Source organism: Papio anubis, chromosome 3 (assembly GCF_008728515.1).
Source record: "Papio anubis isolate 15944 chromosome 3, Panubis1.0, whole genome shotgun sequence".
Lineage (NCBI taxonomy): Eukaryota > Metazoa > Chordata > Mammalia > Primates > Cercopithecidae > Papio > Papio anubis.
This window is the reverse complement of record NC_044978.1, coordinates 60,452,350-60,473,557: the sequence shown is the minus strand read 5'-3', so window position 1 is coordinate 60,473,557 and position 21,208 is coordinate 60,452,350. Positions and strand designations below refer to the sequence as shown.

General features: G+C 34.9%; 1 protein-coding gene and 1 long non-coding RNA gene across 8 annotated transcripts in view; one reads left to right on the top strand and one right to left on the bottom strand.

Annotated features, from left to right (window-relative positions):
- LOC103884631 overlaps positions 1-6,099 on the top strand; it is a 28,531-nt gene extending 22,432 nt beyond the window's left edge. Inside the window, exons 4-5 of one of the 2 annotated variants that reach the window (XR_004182685.1) lie at positions 2,626-2,693; positions 6,019-6,099. This is a non-coding gene — a long non-coding RNA (uncharacterized LOC103884631). Of the gene's footprint in view, positions 1-2,625; positions 2,694-3,035; positions 3,137-6,018 lie in introns of those variants that run through there. The other variant, XR_004182686.1, reaches the window with a different exon arrangement.
- SCLT1 (sodium channel and clathrin linker 1) overlaps positions 1-21,208 on the bottom strand; it is a 219,893-nt gene that overhangs the window by 92,633 nt on the left and 106,052 nt on the right. For all 6 annotated transcript variants that reach the window (XR_004182683.1, XR_004182684.1, XM_003899182.4 and 3 more), the window contains exon 9: positions 20,758-20,828. Coding sequence is in view for 4 of the 6 variants with exons in the window: in XM_003899182.4 (XP_003899231.1) it covers positions 20,758-20,828 (71 nt within the window). In the remaining 2 variants the exon portion in view is untranslated. The remainder of the gene's footprint in view (positions 1-20,757; positions 20,829-21,208) is intronic.

Sequence of the window (21,208 nt, the reverse complement as noted above, 5' to 3'; positions counted from 1 at the left end):
TATGTATCTAAATGTAAATCATATTTGTGCTATAAAACTTACAGAAATTATTTGATGCAAAATTCACAAGTAAATGTTAATTCATTTCCTTTTGACTCTGTCTTTAAAACTGCATTACTTATATAGTGATAAATTTCCTACATTAGAAAATACAAATCTAATAATAGCTGAAAACATCTCAGGTAGTTATTAGGGCCAGGGACTGTTGTAAATGCTTTGCAGTCATCTCACTTGACACTCATAATAACCGTGAATTAAGACTACTACTATGTCAAACTGAAGTAGAGGAGAGCAAGGTTGATAGAGGTTTACCAATATGCCCTAGGATTCACAATAAGTAATAAAACTACTATTTAAAGAGTCCCCTATGACAGACTGCCTACCCTCAAACGGTCCCAATAATATTTTATATGATGAGGCATTTAAGAAAATGTTTTGCTTTAAATTAACCAAGATTATAAAAAAAATCAAACAGGCCAGGCGCAGTGGCTCATGCCTGTAATCCCAACACTTTGGGAGGCTGAGGTGGGAGGATCACGAGGTCAAGAGATTGAGACCATCCTGGCCAACATGGTGAAGCCCTGTCTCTACTAAAAATACAAAAATTAGCTGGGTGGGCTGGCGCGCATGCCTGTAGTCCCAGCTACTTGGGAGGCTGAAGCAGGAGAATCGCTTGAACCCGGGAGGTGGAGGTTGCAGTGAGCCAAGATTGCGCCACTGCACTCCAGCCTGGTGACAGAGCAAGACTCCGTCTCAAAGAAAAAACAAACAAACAAACAAACAAAAATATATTTTCTTCATTTGCAAAATGATTTGCCAAAGGAGAAAACAAAAACCACCTTATTTGTGGAAAATCTGCGTCAGGCTGAGAGATAATTTTAGGAGTATATCTACAATCTAAATCAACAAATGATTCTACCAGTTATAAAATCCTATATACTTTTAAAGGAAAAACTTAAGGAATAATATATTTAAGTAGTAAGGATAAAACTGAGAAAACTCTGAATAAGCATAGCAACCACGCTGATTTGGTTTTCTTACCTTCAGAAAGGATAAAATATTGCTTGTTCTACTTGTTTCATGGGATTGCTGAACAAGTAAAAATAGATAATGTATATTAGAGTATCCTGTAAACTGTAAGCAAGATAAGGTCATAGTATGATCAAGGAAAAAAAAAAAAGAAAGAAAAAAAAAAACCTGTTGGAGACACAGGAAGCAAGGTACAATGTGGAGAACACTAGAGGCAGGGACCCAGTTCCGTCACTAACTAGTAATATGCCTTACCGCAATTCACTTGACCATGCTGCACGTCTCAAAGACTTCATGTCCAACAACAGAGGTGGATTAGGCAATTTGCCAAGACCAAAATTCTATAATTAGATTCTTCCCTTATTTTAATCTAATTGGCCTGAGTCTATTTCTAAATTGTCTTTCAATTGTGTATTCCTTTTTCATTCTATGGCCCAAACTTTAGCTTCATTATCACTCATAATACTATTCCAATAGATTCCAAACTCATCTCTTCACTGATGGTCTCCTCTTTCGTTCATTCTTTATAATATATCTTATCTGTTAAAAAAGTTATCTAGTACTAAAAACTCCTATTTAACAATGATTCCTGGATTCCACACTTTTTGGCATAAAGTCTACACTCCCCTACATGGCATATAAGGCCAGTCAACATCTAACATCAGAGAGTCTCATCTCTTGCCAATTACCCCCATGTAATTTATATTCCAAGTATAATAAAACACTCACTCAGTGTTTCTTAAACACATCTTTGTTTCTTTTTTCACATGTTTGGTTGGACTAGTCTTCTCCTTCATCTTCTAACCAATTCCTTAAGTTTGACCTAGTTCAAAAGTCTCCCCATCTTCAAGTCTTCACTAATTTCCCCTTGGTGAAAACTCTATATCTCAATACTTATAATATATAATACTTTATACGCTATTGATTGACTACACTGTATTGTAATCAATACTATAGAGATTCTCCTTTATGGAACTGTGAGTTCATAAAAAATATACAATGTAAGATAATTAAAAGCAAGGATCACACCTTATTAATTTTTAAACCCTCAGGAGATAGCACAGTACCTAGGGCACAGGAGACAAGTAAATCTATCATAAATGAATGAGAGGGCAAAAAGAAAAGGTGAGAAGAGGGAGGGGGAAAGGGAGAGGAGTGGGAGGGAGAAGGAGAGGGAGAGGGAGGGAGAGAGGGAGAGAGAAAGAGAGGGAGAGAAAGACAGAGAAAGAGAATGTTACAAGTACAACTATATATTGATATTTTACCTAGATCTTGCACACCCAATTTAATATTCATGTGTGAAAAATTCTAGAAAAATAATTTATGAACAATTATTCCAAATATATATTATCTCATATTCCTTTGAGATGAAATCTCCTGCTACATAGGTAAAAAGAAAAAAAAATAGGCACTGGACTTAGACCTAATTTGGAAGTCATTATAAAAAAAATTCTGAAAACATTCATATTATATTATATTCACTAAAACACAAATACTATTTTTTTGGGGGCAAATAAGTAGTAGTTTTCCACATTGTTCCATAGAACAGTTAGAAAGTAAGTAAATAGTTCTTTTTATCTACTTTTGGCATAACAGGTTGAAAAAAATTCTAAAATAAAAGGCAGAAAGCCTGTCTTCTAGAACTGACTCTACAAACACAAAAGGTATGTGAATTGAGCCAATCACTTAACTTCTCTGAGTCTTAGTATCTATAAAATGGAGATAAAAACAGTTTTCCCATATAGTTCACAGAATTATAAAGTTTAAATAAGTTAATGCATATTAAAACATTTTATAAATTTTACTGTAGTTTATACAATGCAGCTACCATCATCATTTTGTCTTTTTATTAGATTAAATAGTCAGGAACTGTGTAGTAAAGTATTAATTTACAGCTGGACTGGGAAAGCTCTGGGGATGCCTGAATGTCTAGCCTTGACTCTTAGCCAGTATATGAACAGCGGGATTTATGATGTGCTGTTTAAAGTATGACTCTCTTCCTGCAGCCTGCAAGTTGATTTGTTTACCGATGATTTTCACTGGGCATAACTAGATAGCCAGGCTAGGCTATGTGATCAGTGTGGCAAAAAAAAAAAAAAAAAAAAAATGACCCTGATGGGAACTCCTGCCTGGAGCTCTCCTGAAGCCAAGATTCATCGCACAGATTCTTGGTGGCTCAAGGTGGAGACAAAGCATGTCTGTGTATAAATAAAGGCCCTAGGGTGCCTATGCTTGAATGTGTCCTGGATGCTATATGCTTGCCTATGTTCTTTTTCTGGCTGCACAATATCCTTTGGCCTTTAAATAAAAGCCTTTTGTAAGTATGCCCTGTGCGGTCTTGTGAGTTCTTTTAAATATTTACGCTTTTAAAATTTTTGAAGGAACTAAAAAAATAATTCTAATATTATTTTATGAAGAAACTCAATAATTACATTTATACTATTTACATGCAAATGTTTTAGATACATGTCTCCCTGTGTATGTAATTTTATAAAAGTTAAAAACAGTTTAACAAAAAAATTTTGATTTAAAAAAAACACAACTAGTTAACTATTAACAATCTTGATGTCATAACTACCCAAGGATTTTACTTTTGCTTCAAATAAATATTCTAAAAAGCACATTACTTTATTTTCAGGTATGTTTGTTAATCCACTTTATATTCCTGGGATTTTTCATTAATGTATTTTTTCATTGCTTATGATATTAAACACATTTGAATGACAACTTATTTATTATTATCATTTTTTGAGACAGAGTCTGGCTCTGTCGCCCAGGCTGGAGTGCAGTGGCACGATCTCGGTTCACTGCAAGGTCCGCCTCCAGGATTCATGTCATTCTCCTGCCTCAGCCTCCTGAGTAGCTGGGACTACAGGCGCCCACCACCACACCCGGCTAAGTTTTTGTATTCTTCAGTAGAGGCAGGGTTTCACCATGTTAGCCAGGATGGTCTCGATCTGCTGACCTTGTGATCCGCCTGCCTCAGCCTCCCAGAGTGCTGGGATTACAGGCGTGAGCCACTGCACCTGGCCAACAACTTTTAAAAAAATAAAACTTCGTTAAGCAAAATGTAATCAAGTATAACATAAAGGATAGCATATAATACTAGATTTAAATTATACCATCAATTTGGACAGAAATTAAAATGCTTTAATTATCAATACACTTTTTTGAGACTTAACATCAAGTACAATGAGTCTATTTTAAGACAAATTTTTGTTTCTTCCTGCACTCTCATACAAAGGGAATCCTAGAAATGTTTATAATACCTTTTTTGCATACAATGAAAACTGGTAAGATTTTGAGAGATATAAAAGCTAATTTTGCTGATTTGATATTCTTAAGTTTTTCCTCTTTGAAACAGAAAAATGCATACGTTAGGTAATTTAATAAGGACTTTCGTATTTATACAGTATAATAAAGCTGATCATTTACACTTAATAGCTTTAGAAAATCCTGAAACATAATTTTAGACAAAGTTCTAAACTTTTAAAATCACTACTGCTTTTAGGAAACCGAGTAAGTACCAAAACTGAATAATGTTTTATTTCAATGTTTTTCCTCTTCTCAGTTTTTAGTGGCAGTCTAATAATGAAACCCATTCAAGGCAAAAGCATTCTGAAGAAATTCTGAAAGCAATGGATATTATAATCTATACATTGAGCTAACAAAACTTTCCAAAATAGTGGCTCTTCAGTTTTTAAATACACTATTTGTGTATTATTTATAGAAACTTGAAGTTAACTCAAAATTATACATAGTTTTAGGTAATTCAAAATTCTAATTTTTATGTTAGATATAATATTCTATGATACCAGTAGTAGTGTCCATACTTTGTGTGTACGAAAGTGAGCTTTTTGCAACTAATATGCATAGGCTTTTTCACTTCATATATGGATAGGCTCAATCTGAGACTTATTCAGAATGTCTGCAGGCAATACTTGGTCATCTCTGTTTTTCAGAATCTCTACAGGGGATTCTGATGTATATTCACTGTCTTAGATTTTATAAAATAACTACAGAATTCACAATTTACTCTTTTGTAAACAATGATTACAAGTATAGTCTTAGAGTCATGTAACTTTGGGTAACACTGACAAAGTGCAGAAAACATTAATTCATACTCTATTATTGATCAGACTATCGAAATCTCTTATTCAACAGACATGCTTACAACATGTTTACTTCATGCCTGCAATGTTTGAGGTGCTGCAATAATGTGGTACAAAACACACAAAGGGTTTTTCTCCTTCACAGATGATCATATCTACCCTACACAATTTAAACTTTCAGCTCAATAATGTAATTATAGCGCTATAGTAATCTTGAAGAGGGCCACAAAGCAAGCATATGTTAAGTAACACAAAAGATTAAAATAAAACATTATGATTCTGAGTATGCAGCACATTTACATTTAGCTGGGAGAATACCGAAGTGAGAGGTATTTAAAGCAAGAATTGGCAGAGGAATTATATATCTCACAAGAAGAGATAGAGAAAGTTTTAGGAAAAAACAAGATAAGCACAAGCGTAAAGGTAGGTAAGTGTAGGACTTATTTAGAGAAGATGAGAAATAAGACTGTAAAGGCCATGGGGACTACAATGTCAATGTCCTTAATTGACAGTTATCTGTATCAATTTAGAGGCAAGTGGGGAACTGCACCAATAATGGTATCAGAGTTGCACTTTAGAAATTTAAACCTGACATTCGTAAAAAATAGACTAGAATGATAGTTCTCTCTCTGTAACCAATATGTTATAATAAATGAGCAAGAGGGAGGAAAAGTCTAAACCAGAATGATGACAACAATATTGAGAGAGATGGTGTAGGTTTCACAAAGATAATTTAAGGGATTCCATGCATTCATACTTTGAACAAATATTTATTGAATGCTTATAATATGCCCGACACTGTGAATATAATTTGGACATATTGAGCTTTAAGAGCTGGTGGCTCATCAGTTTTTTGTTTGTTTTTCCTGTATTTCAGGAGTCCTAGAGTTATTTTACTGAGCACCTACATGTACCATACCAAGTGCTGTCTATTGAGCAGCTACATGCACCATACGAAGCACTGTCATCAGCACTGGTGATGCAGTGGTAAACAAGGAAGATAAAGCCCGTCTCATAAAGTTCATATTGTAATGGAGGGAGACAGGCAATAAGCATTTCAATAAATCAGGTAATTAAAGAAAGTGACAATGTTATAAAGAAGATGATACAGGGAAATAGGAAAGACATGGGTCATCAGGGACATCTATGGTAGAAATATCTGAGCTGCGACCTAAAGGGTGATGATGAAAACTGAAGGAAATTTAGGGTAGAAGAATTACAGGCAAAGATAATTAAGAATAAATGAAAGAATATGAGAAAAACAAAGAAATGACAATTAAGCCGGAATGTATCACAGAGAAAAAAGTGTAAGATAAAGTCAGAGAGGAAGTTTAGAGGTCAGATCACATAAGGGCCTTCTGGATATAGTAGGAATTTTGGAATGTGTTCCAATTGCAATGAAAATCCACTGGAGGGTCTGAAGCAGGTAAATGATGTGATATATTGTGTGGAGAATGAATTGCAGTGGAGTAAGTGAAAGCAGGTAGACCAGAGAAAAGGGTACTGCAAACAAGAGACAGTGGGGTAGAAGTGATATTGATGATGAGTGGATTTGCGATCATCTATACATAGAGCCAACAGGAGCAGACATAGAGATGAAGCAACAGAGAGCAAGCAAGCAAAAATTCTGAGGTTTGATGATGGCATTAGCTACTAAGATGGGGAGGCCGTCTACTCCTTCATAGCCATTCTGCTTTTATAAGTTTAAATTCTGAGGTTCCATGTATAAGATTTCTTTTTTTTTTAAAGTTTACTGTTAAAAAATAAAAAGTTTGAAAACCACTGACCTAGCAATTCAATTATGGAAATCAACAAAGAGATCAAGGTCAGAGGTGTATACTTGGGAAACGTTATTGAGCTGAAAGTTTGAATTGGGCAGGGTAGATATGATCATCTATGAAGGACAGAAATTGAGTCACATGGTTATAAATCTAAGAAATGTATACTTTTCATAGGTAGGATAAGGAAATGGGGGAAGCAAAAGAAGAAGAAGAAAAAAAAAAGCAACAAAAGTCAGAGAAGAAATCATGGCATAAACACAAAAGTCCTGGTAGAGAAATGTTCAAGAAAGGTAGAAAAAAATCATCCGTTAAGGAAAATCAACAACCAAGGAGAATGAGGGAGGCATTTTTAAGGCATAAAAGGTACCAGTAATTCTTGAGGAGAAGAATAGATAGGTGGGGCTAATCCAAACTGAAGAAAACTCCAAAGAGTGATTATAATAAATACAGATTCTTCCAAGCAACACCAAAGAATGGGAAGAAGAAAGTATCTGAGGACTCATCAGGGAGGTCTATACATCTGAGGTCTTAAAAGAACCCTGCAAAAGAGAAACTAAGATTTCAAAACGAAAAGAATATAACTGAAACATACAGAAGGGAACAGAAAGAATTTGGGATTGTACAGTTGGCAAGAAATGGGGGTACAACATAATAGAAAGAGGAGAAAGAAAGAAATGGTTACTCTGGTCGTAGAAATTACAGCAGCAACAAAAAAAGGCAGATTTCCCAGGTCTGGGAGGTAAATAATCCACTATTACAATGTTAATACCAACTCCCAAATCTACTAGCAGGTAATTTGTAAATATTGTATATCCTACCTACAGAGGTTGGATACTAAAGTAGAAGGGAAGTGGGCAAAGACAGTAAATTATATTACATTGCAACACTGCAAGGAAGGTAACTGCATTTTCATTATAGCAATGAGAAAACTGAAGTCCATGCAGTTAAACAACCTACCCAAGTCACCAGTAAATGGTTGCTTTAGTCTGAGTATCTGTGTCCCTGTAAAATTCATATGTTGAAATCTCATATATATACAACCTTCATATAACTCTCAATGTAATGATATCATGAGGTGGGGCCTTCTGGGAGGTGATTAGGTCATGATAGCAGTGCCCTCGAAAATGGGATTAGCGCCCTCATAAGAGAGGCCCAAGGGAGGCTTGTTTGCCCCTTTTACTGCGTGAAGACAAAGAGAGAAGGTGTCATGTATAATCAGGAAACAGCCCCTCACCAAACCCCAAATCTGCCATCTTCTTAATTCTGAACTTCCTGGCCTCCAGACTGTAATAAATATATTTCTGTTGTTTCTGAGCTTTTCAGTATGTGGCATTTTGTTATAGCAGCCCCAATGGATTAAGACAATGGCAGAGCCAGAATAAAAAACTAGAGCTGACTTCAAAGCCTATGCTTTTTAAATTTCATACCAGACAGAACCACATTTTTAAAGATAGGTAGAATAATGTAGAGTATTTGCAAAAGAAAGTTATAAACATCAATTAAAATATATTTTGACAGAAAACAGTCATCTACTCTTAGAGGCAAAAGTTCTGAACAATGATGTTATGTATTTGTTTTATTCTTGCCAGACCCCCAAACAAGAAATGTTAATATTAATTAACTGTGGCTAAGGTTCCCCTCTTGACTAGTGTGTTCTAAAAGTCTAATAATCTTGTTACTGTCTCTTAAAGATTGAGAGAAAAAAAAAAACATTATTGAATAAAGGTGACAGTAATCCCTTTAAATAACATTAAAGTAAAACAGTGTGAAGAAATAGAAAACTGACAGCAAAGCCCTATTCCTTATCTTAAAACCTGTCTTCCATGCTCAGAAAACTAGCTGCCAACACATAAGGAACTGTCTGGCAATTCTATGACTAAGCACATCTGCTCAGGGCCATTTCTCACATGGGATTGTTTCCAAGACACACTATGAATTAAAACTAGTGATCCATGAATTCCAGATTTCCATAGCATTTTTATAATAGAAGACACAATATTATTTAAATTGGAATATGAAACATCTGAGAAAAATATGTTATCTCAGCTAAAATAAAACTATTACCCGGCAAAAGTACATGTCTTTTAAAAAAGTAAGATAGTATATAAAAATTATCAGCACATACATTTTTAAAGAAAAAAATATGCATTTGTAAAAAAGATTAAAATGAATACAATGAATGTATACAAACTGTGATTTATATAATTTACCTTTTCAGATTTAATATGATAGAGCAATACTAAGAATTGCATTCCTATCACATCAGCTCTAATGCTCTTCAATGAAGCCACTTATATATAAGTAATTTTGCTATCATATTTTAAAGATGTTCTGGATTTTATTTCACATTTAAATATAGAGAAACCACTAAACATAAAAAATATTTAAGGCTCTAGCACCCAGTCAAACTTTGAGATTATTGGTAATAAAAACATTTAAAAGTTAACATAGCTTAAAGCCTGGATCTATAATGAGAAACACTAAAAATCTTTTAAACTCATTGTGCAAAGCTTCTATTAATTATATTAAAATGATTTTTTTCAGGTGTGTTGTTTTGGAAATCCAACTTCTAAGCGGTCACACATTTCTGTGTAGCTGAAGGAGACAAAATATAATTTTTAAAAATAATGACAGTTCAAGAAAACAATTGTGCCCTGAGAGGTCAAAGAGCAAAGGACGCAGATAGAAAATCTGCATGAATAAATTAGCTTTGTCTCTCCAATAAAGTGCAATTTAATTATTTAATTAACTGACTCACTCACTCAAGTATTTTTTTGAGCACCTGCCATATGTCTAGTACTGTGCTAGATGATGGCAAGATAAAAATCACCAAATCATAATCCATGCCTTCCAGGGGCTCAAAGACTAGTGTAGAGAGATGGATTTGTAAACAATAAAGTGTTAAAAATGCTGTGACAGTGTAAGATATCAGATCTAACCAACTGCATCTTGCTTCTAACCTCCAAACTCTCTTTGTCCATTCCTGGGCATAGGCTGAATTAGCCTTGGGAAGGAATTTAGTTTATAGTTTAAATAGCCCTTCCCAAAAGCTACATTGTTCTTGTAAAATGAATGAAAGGCCCGGAGCCACCAAGTTAGGATGAGAGGGGCTGGAATTCTAAATACTACCAGCCATTTAGTCTGGAGGTCTTAAGATTTGCAACTTCCCCAATTACTCTTGAATATAACATTACTATTGTAAACCTAAGATTGTTCTTTTAAGATGTCTTTCCAGGTTTTTGCATTTCTGACAACCGGATGGCCCCACCTGGACCTGCCAACCGGTTCTGTGGCCCCTACTCAGGAACTGACTCAGCATAAGAGGACAGCTTCGAGTCCCTGTGATTTCATCCTTGAGCCAACCAATCAGCACTCCTGACTCACTGGCCCCTACCCACCAAATTATCCTTAAAAACTCTGATCCCTGAGGGTTTTCGGGGAGACTGATTTGAATAATAATAAAACTCTGGTCTCCCGCCAAAAAAAAAAAAAAAAAAGGAAAAAAATGCTGTGACAGATGTATGTGCAGTCTACAGTTGAGGCACATAGGAAGAAGGCATGTTTGGTACTACAGGAGACTCAAGCTGAGTAATTTGTCAAGTTGAATAATTTGGATTATATCCTATAGGTATTTAGTAACCATTGAAGGAGAGTGACATGATCAGACATATTTTAGAAAGATCACTTTGATAACAGTATGAAAAAGGAAGATGGAGGCAGTAAGCTAATTTAGAGGTTACAGCTGTAGCTCAGATGAGAAAGTAATGAAGTGAAAGATCAGAGAGACATTTACAAGGTAGAGTTGGGACAGAAAAGAATTTATGATGTCTCCTAGTTTTCTGAATCAGGAATTGGATGGTACAATTCACGAATATGGATAAAAGATTTGAGAGATAATGATAAGGTTAGTTTGGAGCCTGCTGCTTTTCAGGTGTCTCTGAGCCATGTGGGTAGAGGGAACCAGGAGAACTTCGAGCTAGAAAAATTTAATGAGATCTCATCCTCATAGAAACTGTCGAAGCTACAAAAGTGCGCGTGAGATGAAATGGGTGAAATTAAAATAACTTTGAGGCTATCACATTATACATAAACTTATTATAAAGACTGTTTCTACCCTCAGAGCACAGATGTACATTTTTAAGTTCTCAATGAATATAAAATAAATTGATTTGACAAATTATAGGCTCCTTATATGAAGATAATATCTATGTCTGTTAATGAGATAAGTCCTTAGTGGCTAAGTTGTTATTATTTTGAGATGGAGTCTTGCTCTGTTGCCCAGGCTGGAGTACAATGGCACAATCTCAGGTCACTGCAACCTCTGCTTCCTGGGTTCAAGCAATTCTTCTGTCTCAGTCTCCCGAGTAGCTGGGATTACAGGTGCCCACCACCACGCCCAGCTAATTTTTGTATTTTTAGTAGAGATGGGGTTTCACCATGTTTGCCAGGCTGTTCTCAAACTCCTGACCTCAGGTGATCCACCCACCTTGGCCTCCAAAAGTGCTGAGATTACAGGCTTGAGCTACCATACCTGGCCAGCTAAAATTATTTTTAACAAATATTCTGATGATGCTACTCTGATGAAACATTAATAAGGAACCCATGCAAATGCTTTACTTAATCTTTTTTTTTTTTTTGAGACGGAGTTTCACTCTTGTTGCCCAGGCTGGAGTGCAAAGGTGTGATCTCAGCTCATTGCAACCTCTGCTTCCCAGGTTCAAGTGATTCTCCTGCCCCAGCCTCCCTAGTAGCTGGGATTATAGTAGCCACCAAGTTCGGCTAATTTTGTATTTTTAGTAGAGACGGGGTTTCTCCATATTGGTCAGGCTGGTCTTGAACTCCCGACCTCAGGTGATCCGCCCGCCTCAGCCTCCCAAAATGCTGGGATTACACGCGTAAGCCACAGCGCCCGGCCACTACTTAGTCTTTATAGTACATCCTTTTAAAAGATAACATTGGTTATTCCTAAAAATATATAATAAATGACAATCTTTCCCTTCGAAGACTTTACAAGGCAGGCATAAAATCTAAGCACATGAGAGTTGGAAAATAATTATCATCATAACTCAGTTGGATATATATTATAAATAAATATATAAGACAAAAAAGCACCTCTGGAAAAACAGTATAAATCTAAGTTTAAATGAATAAATACTGAGTAGGTTTTCACAAGAATAAAAGAGTAAAAATCTGGTAGAATGAATGAGATAAGTCTTTTGGGAGATGGCAAGTTTTAGCTAGGTTTAGAAAATTATAAATTTTCTGAGAAACAGAATGATCTAAGGCAAAAATGATCTAAGGTTACCAAAAGTTTTTCTGAGAAACAGCAACATGACTACTTTTCTGTATAACTGGAGGGTTGAGGAAGATCAGGTGAATGAAGGTTCTTAAGAAAATAGGCTGAAGAGTTTTATCTACTATGACAAGGTATCACCAAAAACTCTCAAAATGAAATATGATTAAAGCTTTAATTATAAATTCACATGATTTTAACTTTTTTGCACCACACTATCAGACAACAAATGAAATTAATGTTTCAGTATAAGCACAAACTTGAACAACTCTAGTGCTTAAGCAGTTTCTAATTTAGTTATTCTTGGCATGGTTACATAGAGCATCTCAAAACCTAAATTCTGGTAATGTCAATATGCCCATCATTCAGAATCTGTCATACTTGAAAGCAACACCCTCTTCCCTAAAAGAAGCATCTGTTTATCCTTATGTTCCTTCAAATCTGTGGCAGGAAAAGCAAGTATAGTTTTATGTATACAACTCTGAACTGCTTAATGTTAAGCTATGGAATACTGTCAGTAAATATTATGGCAAAGTTGCTCATGGACAATTAAACACTTAAGACGTTTTAGGCTTTGGAAAACTGCAACTAGTTTTATCAATCTCTAAACTCAATGTATAATCCTTAGGCCCTAATGTCCACGCTAAATGAATCTTCCAGGCAGATGTCAAAAATCAAAGTATCTACTCATCATACTTTTTCCCCCCAATCAACTCTCCTACTTAACTTCCCTACTGCTGTGCATACTGTCAGAGAGCTAGGCTTAGATGCTCACTAGATTAGTAGTTGCAAGATGTGAGTTCTAATTTGGCTTTTCCATGAATTTGTTGTGCAACTCTGGACAAGACAAATAGTTTCTAAGCCTTTGGTTCACTTTGAGTTTTCTATAAAATTAGGAAGTTAAACTAGATGAACATTAACATACCTTGTAGCAATAAAATTTCACGATTCTTCCCCTGTCCTTTAGTCCAATATTATGAAGTTCGGCCCATTTTTCCTATATAGATTTTTTGTATGCATTTTTATTCTCTATTTCCATTACTATAATATGATTGCAGGTCTTTATGAACCAGTTTCCTTACTCATCCTTCCAGGATCTCTACCTTCTAATTTATCCTAAGTATGCCAAAAATCTTATATTCTTTTTTTCCTTCTACTCTTTTCTTAACCTTGAATGCAAAGTTGAACTTTTACACTATTCACTCCATGACCTATTATCATTATCAGCTGTAAAAGATGTTTTCGTTTGCTTTTTTTTTTTTTTGGCTTATTCCCAATCCCTTTCTCATTCTCCTCCATTTCATAAGTTCACATAAAATGTGATATGTTCTCAGATATACACATTTACTGGTAAAACATATATTGTTATTACAAGCATGTGTTTTATGCTATAGATCCATATATTTTACTTTTTAAATATAAACATTGTTTTCTAGTTCTACCCATGATGCTGTAACTACATCTTTTCATGTAAATATGTGTTTCTAAATAATGCACAGTATTTCACAGGATGTAATTACCACATTTTACTGTTCATTCCCTTAGTTACAGATACCTAGGTTGTCTTCAATTCTCTACTTCCACAAATAGCCTCATTCCACAGAGACAATCATTAACTTGAAGTAAGGATACATAATTTCTGGGAATGGTACTTTATTCTCTTGTAATGCACATACACATACACTACATATATATGTAATAGACATATAATTTTTACTATATATTATGAATATATATTGATATATCCATATACATATATCAATGATCAATACTATTGTTTAAAACATTTAAACTGTATCACACTGTAATTTTTTGGCCTCGTTATTACACTCCACATTTTTACATTGATTGCTGAGTATGAAGTAGTATCACGTTTTTTACTTGCATTTTCCTGATTGCTGAAACTTTTGAAATGCTTATTCATATCCTTTGCCTAATTTTTGATGAGTTAATTATTCTTATTGATACTTAATCAGTTAATGTGTCCTTAACACTAATCTGTTGTCAGTTACAATACATGCACTGTAAATGTCTTCTCACAGACTATGAGTTGTCTTTTCATTTGACTTACATTGTTTTTGTAACAGAAGCCTAATATTTTAACATATTTAAGTAAAGAAATCTTTTCCTTTTTGCCTTGTATTTAAATCTTTTGTTTTTTCATGACAGGCTAATTTTAATTTTTGTAGAGATGGGGTTTCACCATGTTGGCCAGGCTGGTCTCAAAATCCTGACCTTAGGTGATCTGTCTGCCTCAGCCTCCCAAAGTGCTGCGATTACAGGCATAAGCCACTGCGCCCAGCCTAAATCTTGATTAAGAAGTATTTCTCTAAGGAGAGGAAGCAGAGCAAGATGGCTGAATAGAACTCTCCAACAACTGTTCCCCTGCAAAAATACCAAATTGAATGACCACTCACATAAGAAAGCATCTTCATAAGAACCAAAAAATCATGTGAGTGATCACAATACCTGGTTTGAACATAATATCAAGGAAAGAGGTACCGATGAGTGTCGGAAAGACAGTTTTTCATTACCTATACAAACTGCCCACAATCCCAAGCAGTGCAGAGTGGACAGATAATTTGTGTGCTAGAGGGAGGGTGAAGTAAGTGTTGAACTTTGCATTAGAACTCAGTGCTGTCCTGTCACAGTAGAACACAACACAGGCTAGAATTCCACTAGCACCCATGGAGGGAGCATTTAGACCAGCCCCAAACCAGAGGGGAATTCACCGTCCCAGTGGGAGGAAACCAAGTCTCTGCTGCCTTCACTACCACTGACTAAAGTAGCCTGGGCCTGGAATAAATTTAAGTGGTAGTCAGGCCACAAGGACTGCAGTCCTAAGGCAAGCCCTGGTGCTGCACTGGTCTCAGAGGCAGTGCACTTAGGGTACAACCCAGTGTGACCAGCAGTGGCAACCAAGGGATTGCCTGTGTCATCCCTTCCCAAACTCCAGGCAGTACTGCTCCAAAGAGACTCTTTCTGGGTGGGGAAAGGGGAAGGAAGAGTATAGAGGACTGTGTCTTGCAACTTGAATACTAGCTCAGCCACAGTAAAAGCACCAAGCAGATTTCTGAAGTCCCAGATTCTAGATTTTTGCACCTGAATGGGTTTCTAGACTCACTCTGTGCTAGAAGAGAATCCACTCCTCTAATGGGATGCACCCCATCCTGGCAGAATTCACCCCCTGCTAACTGAAGTGGTCCTGGGCCTTGAATAAACATCAGGCAGTGGTGGCTGCAGGCCTTGGGTTAGCCCCAGTACCGTACTGGTCTGCAGGGATTCAGGTGTGACTCTATGTAGAGCTAGCTGTGAAAGCCATGAGAATGGCCATGTCACTTCTCCCCAACTCCAGACAGCACAGTGCACAGAGAGACTCCTTCTGATTGTGGAAGGAGTAAGAGACTTTGCCTGGTTACCCAGGGAATTATCCCTCATCTTACCGAAGTCTAGCAAGTCTGTGTATGCAGGAGGATCTAAGAGCTGCAGCATTCCTAGGCTTCGATTCCTTAGGAATTCCTAAGGAATCGAAGCCTAGGAATGGTTCTGAAATGGCTTCTGCAATGTTCTGAAATGGCTGCAATAATTGCAGGCTTAGGTCACAACACTCAATCTCTTTTAGATTCGTGGAAAGCCCACTCAAGAAGGAAGAATACAAACAAGCCAAGACTGCAAAAATTATAATAAATACCTAACTCTTCATTGCTCAGATACCAATGAGCCTCCACAAGTACAAAGAACATTCAGGAAAAACATGACCTTACCAGATGAACTAAATAAGGCACCAGTGTAACCAATCCTAGAGTGACAGAAATATGTGACCTTACACACAAGGAATTCAAAGTATTAATTGCTGTTTTGGGGAAGCTCAACAAGTTTCAAGATAACAGAAGGAATTCAGAATCCCATCAGAAATTTGACAGAGACTGAAATAATTTTTTAAAAGTCATGTAGAAATTCTGGAGTTGAAAAATTCAGTTGGAAAACTGACAAATGCATCACTCTCTCAAAAGCAGAACTGAACAACCAGAAGAATCCATGAGCTTGAAGACAGGCTATACGAAAATACACACTCAGAGGAGAAAAAAAGAATGAAACATGCCTACAATATCTTTAAAACAGTCTTAAAGGGGCAAATCTAAGAGTTACTGGTCTTAAAGAGGATGTACTAAGAGAGATGATGTAGAAAGTTTATTCAAAGAAATAATAACAGAGAACTTTCCAAACCCACAGAAAGATATGAATATCCAAGTACAAGAAGGTCAAAGAACACCAAGCAGATTCAAACCAAATAAGACTACTTCTGGACATATAATAATCAAAGTCTCGAAGGTCAAGGATAAAGGATCTTAAAAGCAGCAAGAGAAGAGAAGCAAATAATATGTAAAAGAAAAACTGTCCTTCAAACATAGAGGAGAAATTAAAACTTTCACAGAAAAAAAAAAAAAAGCTTATGGAATTTGTCAACACCAAACCTGTCTTACAAGAAATGTTAAAGGGAGTTCTTCAATCCAAAAGAAAAGAATGTTCATTAGTAACAAGATATCATCTGAAGATATAAAACTCACTGGCAACAGTAAGTACACAGACAAATACAGAATAGTCTAACTCTGGTCAGACACCTTTAATTCTAATTGTGATGTATAAACCACTAATACCTTTCGTCAGAAGACTAGAAGACAGACTTACCAAAAATGATAAATACTACAACTTTTGAAGAGATAGACAATATAAAATATACATAAATAGAGACAACAAATCAAAAAGCAGTGGAGATGAAGTTAAAGTGTGGAGTTTTAAATTCTCTTTGCTTATTTTTCTTGATAATCAGAGTTAAGCTGTCGTCAGTTTAAAACAATTGGTTATAGTCTTTGCAAGCCTCATGGTAACCACAAAATAAAAACTATAATAGATACAAAAAAATCTGAAAAGCCAAGAAATTAAAATCTACTACAAGAGAAAGTCACTTTTACACAAAGGAAGACAGAAAGGAAGGGAGGACCAACAATACAATCCCAGAAAAAAAGTAACAAAATGGCAGTAGTGAGTCCTTACCTATTACTAATAACACTAAATGTAACTGGACTGAATTCTCAAATAAAAAAAAAGTAGCTGAATAGAAAAAAAATAAGACCTAATCATATACTGCCTACAAGAAACTCATTTCATCTATAAAGACACCCAAAGACTGAAAATATAGGAAATATTTTCAATATTTCCATGCAAACCAAAACCCCAAAAGAGCAAGCGTAGCTATACTTACACCAGATAAAATAGATTTCAAGACAAAAATTGTAAAGAGAGTCAAAAATGTTATTATATAATGATAAAGGGGTCAATCCCACAAAAGGATATAAGAATTATAAATATATATGTACTCAATGCTGGAACATCCACATATATAAAGCAAATATTAAAACTAAAGATAAAGTTAGACACCAATAAAATAATAGCTGAGAACTTCAACACCCCTCTTTCAGAACTGGACAGATAATCTACATAGAATATCAACAAAGAAACATTAGATTCAATTTGTACTATAGACTACATTGACCTAATAAACATTTACAGAGTATTTCATCCAAAAGGTGAAAAATACACGTTCTTCTTCTCAGTATATGAAACGGTCTCAAGGACAGAACATATATTAGGCCATAAAACAAGTCCCCAAAATTCAAACAAACTGAAATTATATAAAGTATCTTTTCTGACTACAAAGGAATAAAACTAAAATTCAGTAACAAGAGGAACTTGAAACAACACAAACATAAGGAAATTAAACAATATGCTCCTGAATGACCATTGAGTCAATTAACCAATTTAGAAGGAAATTTAAATATTTGTTAAATAAAAATAGAAACAATGTATCACAACCTACAGATACAGCAAAAGCAGCACTAAAAGTGAAGTTTATAGTAATAGACACCTCCATCAAAAAGTAGAAAAACTTCAAATAAACAACCTAAGGATATTTCTTAAACAACTGGAAAAGCAAGAGAAAACCAAACTTAACATTAGTATAAGAAATAATAAAGAGCAGAGCAGAAATAAATAAAATTCAGACTAAAAAATACAAAAGATAAATGAAAAAAAGTTGTTTTTTTAAGACAAACAAATCAACAAACCTTTAGCCAATCTAAAAAAAAATACGGAAGACTCAGGTAAATAAAATGAGATGAAGAAGGAGATATTACAACTGAAACCACAAAACTTCAAAATATCATTAGAAACTATTATGAAAAACAATATGCCAATAAATTAGAAAATCTAGAAGAAATGAATAAATTCCTAGAAACATCCGACCTACCAAGATTTAACCATGAAGAAATACAAAACTTGAACAGACCAATAACAAATAAAGAGATAGAAGCGGCAATAAAAAATCTCCCATCAAAGAAAAGACTGGGACTTGATGGCTTCATTGCTGGATTCTATTGAACATTTGAAGAAGAACTAATACCAATCCTACTCTAACTATTCCAAAAAATTGTGAAAGGAATACTTCCAAACTTATTCAGTATCACCCTGATACCAAAACCAGACAAAGACACAGCAGAATAAGGAATGCTATACGCCAACATCTCTGATGAACACAGATGCAAAAATCCTCAACAAAATATTAGGAAACTCAATTCAACAACATATTAAAGAGATCATTCTTCATGATCAAGTGGGATTCATCCCAGGGATGAATGGATGGTTCAATACGTGAAAATCAATAAATGTGATATATCAACAGAACAAAAGACAAAAACCATATGATAATTTCAATTGATGCTGAAAAAGCATTTGATAAAATTCAACATCCCTTTTTGATAAAAACTCTAAAGAAAACCTGGGTATAAGAGAAACATATCTCAACACAGTAAAAGCAATGTATGACAAACCCACAGCTAATATCATACTGAATGGGGAAAAACTGAAAGCCTTTCTGCTAATATCTGGAACAAGACAAGGATACCTACTTTCACCACTATTATTCAACACAGTATAAGGAGTCCTAGCCAAAATAGTTAGACAAGAGAAGGAAATAAAGGGCACCCAAATTGGAAAGGAAGAAGTCAAATTATCCTTGTTTGCAGATGACATGATCTTATATTTAGAAAAACCTAAAGATTCAATCAAAAAAACTATTAGATTGGATAAATTAAGTAAAGTTGCCACATACAAGATCACCAAACAAACAAAAATCAGTATTATTTCTATATGCCAACTGAACAGTCTGGGAAAAACAAAAAACAAAAAACAAAAAACCCAAGAACTTTACAATAGCTACAAATAAAACAAAATACTCAGGAACAAATAATCAAAGAAGTAAAAGAACCCTAAAAGAAAACAGTTAAACTTTGATGAAAGAAATTGAAGATGACACAAAACAATGGAAAGATATTCCATGTTCATGAATCGGAAGAATTAATATTGTTAAAGTATCCATAGTACCCAAAGCAATCAAATCTATAGATTAAATGCAATCAAAATACCAATGACATTCTTTACAGAAATAGAAAAAAATCCTAAAATTTAAAGGGAACCAAAAAAGACACAGGATAAAGCAATCCTGAGCAAAGAGAACAAAGCTAGAGGCATCACATTAACTGACTTCAAATTACACTACAAACTTACAGTAAACAAAACAGAATGGTACTGGCATAAAAACAGACACACAGATGAATTGAACAGACAGAGAACCCAGAAATAAATCAATGCATTTACAGTCAATGCATTTTCAACCCCTATTTCTCGCCATAAACCCAAATCAAATCAAAATGTATCAAAGACTAAATCTAAGACCTGAAACTATGAAACTACTAGAAGAAAACGTCGGGGAAACACTCCAGACATTTGTATGGGTAAAGATTTCTTGAGGAGGACTTCAAAAGTACAGGCAACCAAAGCAAAAATGTACATATGGGATCATATCAAGCTAAAAAGCTTCTGGACAGCAAAGGAAACAATAAGTAAATGAAAAAACTCACAGAATGGAAGAAAATATTTGTAAACTACCCACTGGACAAGGGATTAATAACCAGAATTGGAATATATAAAGAGCTAAATGACTCAAGAGGAAGAAAAAGAACAAATAATGGGCAAAATATCTGAATAGTCATTTCTCAAAAGAAGACATACAAATGGACAATAGGTATACGAAAAAATGCTCAAATGATTTGTGGGTTCCCCATTCGTGGGTTCAACCAATTGCAGATTGAAAATATTTTTAAAACAATAAAAATAATCATAATCAGATTATTTAAAGTATATGGGAAGATGTACATAGGTTATATATAAATACTATGTCATTTTATATAAGGGACTTGAACGTCTGTGTATTTAGAGGTCTGACTGTGTATCACAGTTATCTCCTAATAATCTTGGTTTCAGTTTCTTCCCATCCTAACAGATCATACACACAAAAAGATATTGACAGAAGCTTAACAAAAGGAAGAGAAAAAAAAAAACACCCATAGGGAAAATTACAGCATCATCAGCTCCCTCGAAGAAAAATAATTAACAATAAAATAATGAAACTCATTTTTGAAAATACCTAAGTTTTTTTCGGAGTTGTTCGATCATCACACTTTGTTCAGTTACTGTTTTCAGAAACTGTTGGTTAGTCTGCCATGAGAAAAATAAAAGTATCAGTATTAGAATATTTAATAACTGTATCTTTAAAGATGACACATCAGACACACAAGTAGAAAAAAAATTTAGTGAGATTTATGATAATGATTAGAGTTTTTGAGGGTAAAATGTAACGTTGGCCTTCTTTCCTTGCCTTTAGTACTTCATTGGATACCTGTTTCACTTGAAACTACCTACACATGCATTCCTGTCTTATGGCTTTCTTTGGCTATCTGAATCTCTTTTGCTCATCTATCCAACTGTGCATAAATCTATAAGTGTTACAGAAATAATGTTCCACCCTGTTCTGAGCAGCCTGACATGTCTGAAGGGAACTGGCACATAAAAAACCCAAACTCCCTTCTTGCATGGGT